Raw genomic sequence first — 5,564 nt, forward strand, 5'->3', positions numbered from 1 at the left:
TACCAACGCACGCTGCAAACCGTGAAAGCAAACGAGTTAGTACAGAATTTAGCGTTGAAGCTATTTCTGTCTTTCCCGACACTTGTACATCGTAGAAAGTTTCTACTAGAAACCCGTGCTCAGTCTTCCGATGCGGGTGTTGTATGTGCATGTATTGAATCGATCAGAATGGCTCGCGCGCAAATGCTGCACAGATCGCTTGTGGTTTCGCGTGCGGGTCGACTTGCATCGATTACATACCATCTGCGATTGCGCTGATCAGTCTTTGACGAGCACAGTATGTTGAGGCGCATCATCCCTAGTCTGGCTCCCAGGGCTTCCGTCCTCCCCACTCCAGTGAAGACCATGTCTCAGAGATCTCACATCTTCGTAAGTTGCTTTGGAATCATTTCGGGTTTCTATTGTGTTTCTACTACGACGAGCACTATCGTTATGGATCCCCCTCAGACACCCATGGATTGGATGTTCTACTACTTCCCCAACTACTCGAGAGACAAGGTCGCTCTGATGGCCAGGTAACCGTTTCGAGTCATCGCCCTGGGTCTAACTGAGCCCCGTTGCTGTCGAACTCACACACTTACCCCTCGTGTCAATTCCGATGCATTGCAGTGAAGACGAGTGATCCTCCCCTCAGACAAATAAAGATTCATTTCGCTATCGGCTTCGCATTGGTGTTCCTCGTGTATCACCCGCCATACAAGGGAGCCGATTACGAGAACTTCCACAAGAGCCCACTGTAAGTGTCAGTAGTTGGCCCCCACAACTTCCAGTTCAGTTCCGTACATACCATCACTTGTTCACTTATTCTCAGTAAGTGCATTTCTTTGCAGATATTGGTATAAGTACAACCAGCTGGAGCGGAGTGGACAGCTTCAGGAGAACTTGCGCATCAAAAGAGACTGGTTCTACGATGAGGATCCGAATGCCTCTTGAGAGGAACGAGCATTGCGGCTAAGGGACGATTGTCACAACATCACAGTAGTTGCTAGCAGCTTCTACACCATTGCTCGCTATCTATTAGAGGTTACATGGCTGATCATACTCTGTGGAGCAATAACAGCAACCATTACCTTTTTGTCGATTATTTGTTGTGTTTGTCACACCGCGTCGCATGATAATGTCATAGTTTCGTACTGGCACAGCTATTAGCACATTGGTGGTTCTCAGTGTGCTGTTGAGTAAGCTCAGTATCGATGGTTGTCTCGGTATTGCTAGGAGTGCTCAATCTATTTTCGGTCCTGCCTTTGGAGAGTTAGTGCTAAAAGAGGACACTGCGTAGCTGAGTCGGTCTACGAGCTTCTCCCTCGGGCATGCGTCAATGACAGTTGCGCCGCGCAGTAACCGTAGGGTGATTATGTCAACCGAGCAAAAGATCGAGTAGAACTGCAGTATAGAACCATGACCAACCCTAAAGCACCAAGATAGCATAACGAACCTGACATCACGCGAAGAGTTCTTTGGCGACACAAGGGGAAGTTGAATGATAGGGCTCTTGGAGTCACGACTGGGCCTAGTGATTCATACGAGCCCTTCATAGGAATGCGATATGTCATGTGACTTATTCCCCTCTGCAGCAACTACCATTTACACTAAATGCGTACCGCCTTCGCCCTTCTTGTCACTGCTATTGATATCCTATCTAAACCGGTCTTTAGTGAGACCAAACATTCCTTAGATGATGAGTGAGATTCCTTGGATCAAGCTGACAGGATAATTGCTGAATGTTCTTAGATATCAGGCGCTCCTCGAGTCCCTCGATACCATCCGCACAGACCCAGACGATGTTGCTAAGAAGTTTGGGATCGAGATTCCGTCAACCCCGGCCCTCCGCTCTGGCCCAGCTGCAATGGCTTTGGTTCAGCACGGTAAGCTCGACTGTTGATAATTCTCAGCCGAACCCTACCCCATCAGGTAGCAAGAAGACTAATCTTCTTGATAAGTTCTCGCCAGAGGACCAGGTAAGGCAACATTGTCTACGGAGCTTGTAGTGCAGCCGTTCAGGCTGAGGAAGCCGAGATCAAGAGGAGTACAGAGACATTGGCTGACGTCGAGAAGCATCTCGATAGCAACCTTGCTGCCATCAACAAAGACCTCCAGTGAAGACAAGTCGCATGCAATGTTAACATAGTGACCTTGTCGGTGTTTCGGTGTTGTTGTGTTAATAAGTCGCTGCAGTATGAATTACGAACGCAAGTCGTGGTTTGGGACATTCTAGCATTCTCGACATAAATTCAGATGTAATTCTGAGACCAGGGGGTCCGTATTGGACGAAGTGACCTCGATGAATTGAGTTTCTGCCCAGCTATCGAACCCAAGTTGACTAATCTACTCCCACGGTGGAGCAAAAGTGCGTTTACCTCCGCATCTCTGAGCAGTAGTGACTAGACAAGGTACGCTCCCCTCCTCCGGTACGCCTCAATTTTCCCTATACTAAGAAAGCAGCCTCTGTTCTATCCGGCAAGGGCGTAGCGTCGAACAGCAGTAAGAGACTCTTCTTGGAGTGATTGAGGCGAATACCATAACGGGCTACCTTGGGTCCTGGATAGGCCGCGTCCAATCACATAGTGGAAAAACAAGGAGCTTGGCCATCAATCTGGGTGTACTGCCGTACCTCTTCGGGGACCTGATTACTTCCATCCAGTGAAGTCAAGTCGAAAATATCACGAGGACAAGTCACAAGGTTTTGAACTTGTTTCGTAATAAAACCTTGGCGTGGTATTCGAGACTTCCGCAGCTCTCCTGGAGCTTCCCTTATGAGGTACTCAATAGGTTATAGTGGAGAAGGTTGAATGATAGCTTCTAAGTTTCCGGACGTGATTTCTTGGGGATCACTCGACAACACAAGAGAGAGGGTTTAGATAATAAAAACATGTCAAACTAATGATCATAACAATGATTGAACCATACAATCTAACTCATACTTCCAAAGACACGCTACGGCTTCGCCAAACTGGTCTCGTGGGTGGCGAAATCCTTAAATACGAACCTTGTGTCAGTGGCCTGCACAAACAATAATTATTCAGCTCATCAGGCCTTGGGGGACCTTGATGTCCTTCTTGAGCATACATTTCTCAAACTGGGCCCTGGTTGCGAAACATTTGTCATCAGCGTAAGTGTTGTCTTCACCACCAGTATAGGAGGGGTCCAAGAATGGATAAGGACGACCTAAACTTAGCTACCAGTGATACCTACCTAGGTGACATCCCTACGTTTCAAGATGCTGTTCTTCAAATATTGGCCGACACAAGAGCCGTGAACAGTGAGCTCAGCCTCGCATACCGGTGGCTCAGCCTCCCAGGCAACCTTATCACTCAAGTCTCGAGGCCCCTGAGAGAACGAGCATAGCGAACGCGAATAACACTCCTCGTGGTCGCCCAGCCTACTCTGTTGCGTGTCTCTCTCATACACTTGACATAAACATCGCGAGAGTTATGACACCTGTCCGCCCTGTCGTCCTGGGTTCCGGGAGCATATTCGGTACCAGATAGAGCGGACAGTCGCAGGAACATCCTGATCAAACGAATGTAGTGACAGAATCACGCGCTGGGGTTGAGTGGAATCTTTCACTGCATTGTGTTAAGGTAACACCGCATTTCGATGAGAATGATCCTCCCTAGTGGTGGCCTACTTGACGCATTCAACGTGAGAATTGAGCTCATCACGGCAGTTAGCAGAGTATTCCCCACTTGGCCGAGAGCGGGTTTTACGATAATAAGGCGTTCCTGCGCCCTCAGTGGCCTCGTAGGCACCAGAAGCGAGACTGGAAGCGGCCCAAGTGGATATATCGGAGGTCGAGTCTTCCAACGCACGGCCGTCTGGCATTCTACACGAACTCTGTTTAGGATCGACTTATCCTCTAAACTTAACCATGCTCAAATTGTACGGATACGATAGACCGCGCAATCCCGTTCTCTTGGTGAGGAAACGTGCAACAAACTGAGGAAGATTTCTCGCTCGCCCACATTTCAAACCGACGAAAATTTTGTAACTTACAAGGAGCGAATGCATTATAGGGATTCTTGTATGCCCTATGCATGACTTCCAGTTATGCCTGAGTGAGGAGAGATTCACTCCGAGTGAGCTGTGCGGGAACGCACCTGGTTTGGCACCGGGATTAAACGAGTAGGCAGAATCGCACGCGTGCTGAAGATTCGCACGCGTGCGCACGGAGATGGATTTCCTTCGAACCACTATCAAAAGTGATAGACTGTCCACCTAATACTCGGCGATGTCAAGTAGTCTTGGCGAACCGGCTTGCATCCGAATCTCCACGATCAGCGTTATGCTCGGCCTGTAGAGTGCACTGAGGCCACGTTGAATTCTACTGGTCGCCACTGTGGGTTATCCGGGGCGTCTCCTAAGGTCTGCTTTCCTCGTGCATAGTATAGCTGATGCGAATCGTGTCCACAGATCTTTTACATCGAGCATATGATGGCTCATCTGCAGCAGCAAGCTGGTTCTAGGTGGGGTGTTCCCGACTCACTGACATACTCATCAATCTCTAGTGACGAGAAGTCAAGAAGCATCCCGCCACATGACACTACCTGGAGTGAAACTGATACATCGACGTGTGCTAGCTCATCGAGCGGATCCGGATTACCCACCACCGGCCTGCTCGAACCTTCTGGGCAAGCTTGGGAGAAGTCCTGGGGAGCAGCACACGCCTTGGATTGTGCATCGAGCAAGAAAGACTTCCATCCCACAGTAAGCCCAGTTCATATATGTTTACTGCTTGCCAGAGTTTCCTTGCTAGCTGCAACAGCCTACCTACGGGAGCCGGCCCCTTGAGTTCCCGGCCGAGAGTTCGAGGCGGAGCGGTATGAACTGGTAAGTCACATTGAACTCCTTGTGATGAGCTCTACATGGTACGCCGAGGTTTCTCCTTCTCAGGGGCTCTGTCTCACTTGGAAATGAAACTACAAGGAGTATGGATAGCGGTGTGGTCGAGAAGGAGCCTTCGGCAGAGTCGAGTAGCCTTGAGGCTTATTTGGCTCGACAACGCGAGCACCTGGCAACAGCGATCTGTCGAGAATGGATTGCTCCCGGTGCTTCGCGTGATCGGCAGATGAGGCTGAGATTAGCGTGTGAAGAGCTCGTTAGGCAAAGTTTTAACGAGGTTCTCACTGCAAGGGAGGAGGAACGGAGGAAATCTGCTCACCGATGCATGCGAAAATCGACTGATGGTGAGTCTTCATCTTGACCATCTTCACTGACCTTTCTTGGTGTGCAGGACCGGCAAGCCTTAATCTATAACAGCCTTGATCCCAGCATCTGGGGTCCAGATCTTACAAGTTGTTCGCAGTCTTGGTGCCACTCGTGAGGCCCGTACTCTCCTGATGGCGATGTCTTTCACCGAATCGATTTGTCGAATATCCCTTGGACTATTTTTTGATGAATCTTCAAACTGTGGTCTGGTGATCTCTCGCTTCTTCACCCCTGCCTGATGCTGGTATAGTCGGTTCCGGTTAAGTGCCAAATGATCGGACTCCGGTTGTTAACATCTGCTCTGCTTCATTGAAAAGCTCAGCTCACCTGAGCGTGATGTCACATCTGAATTTTTGGTA

General features: G+C 49.4%; 4 protein-coding genes across 4 annotated transcripts; 3 read left to right on the forward strand and 1 right to left on the reverse strand.

The window, feature by feature from the left end:
* Positions 1–252: 252 nt before the first annotated feature.
* On the forward strand, positions 253–992 carry Pmar_PMAR010950 (hypothetical protein). Its single transcript, XM_002766924.1, has 4 exons — positions 253–369; positions 448–515; positions 635–736; positions 831–992. The coding sequence occupies exons 1-4, from the start codon at positions 280–282 to the stop codon at positions 931–933; spliced, it is 363 nt and encodes a 120-aa protein (XP_002766970.1). The 5' UTR covers positions 253–279; the 3' UTR covers positions 934–992.
* A 601-nt stretch (positions 993–1,593) lies between these two features.
* Pmar_PMAR010951 (hypothetical protein) lies at positions 1,594–2,100 on the forward strand (the record flags this gene model as incomplete). The annotated part of the gene is made up of 4 exons (XM_002766925.1): positions 1,594–1,682; positions 1,732–1,865; positions 1,912–1,958; positions 2,002–2,100. The coding sequence occupies 4 exons, from the start codon at positions 1,594–1,596 to the stop codon at positions 2,098–2,100; spliced, it is 369 nt and encodes a 122-aa protein (XP_002766971.1).
* Positions 2,101–2,934: 834 nt separating this feature from the next.
* On the reverse strand, positions 2,935–3,509 carry Pmar_PMAR010952 (hypothetical protein; the record flags this gene model as incomplete). Its single annotated transcript, XM_002766926.1, has 4 exons — positions 2,935–3,000; positions 3,044–3,165; positions 3,210–3,327; positions 3,384–3,509. The coding sequence occupies 4 exons, from the start codon at positions 3,507–3,509 to the stop codon at positions 2,935–2,937; spliced, it is 432 nt and encodes a 143-aa protein (XP_002766972.1).
* A 1,381-nt stretch (positions 3,510–4,890) lies between these two features.
* Positions 4,891–5,183, forward strand: Pmar_PMAR010953 (hypothetical protein; the record flags this gene model as incomplete). Its single annotated transcript, XM_002766927.1, has 1 exon — positions 4,891–5,183. A coding segment is annotated over one exon (293 nt), but the record flags the coding sequence as incomplete, so codon positions are not given.
* Positions 5,184–5,564: the final 381 nt, after the last annotated feature.

Source organism: Perkinsus marinus (genome assembly GCF_000006405.1).
Source record: "Perkinsus marinus ATCC 50983 genomic scaffold scf_1104296971434, whole genome shotgun sequence".
Lineage (NCBI taxonomy): Eukaryota > Perkinsozoa > Perkinsida > Perkinsidae > Perkinsus > Perkinsus marinus.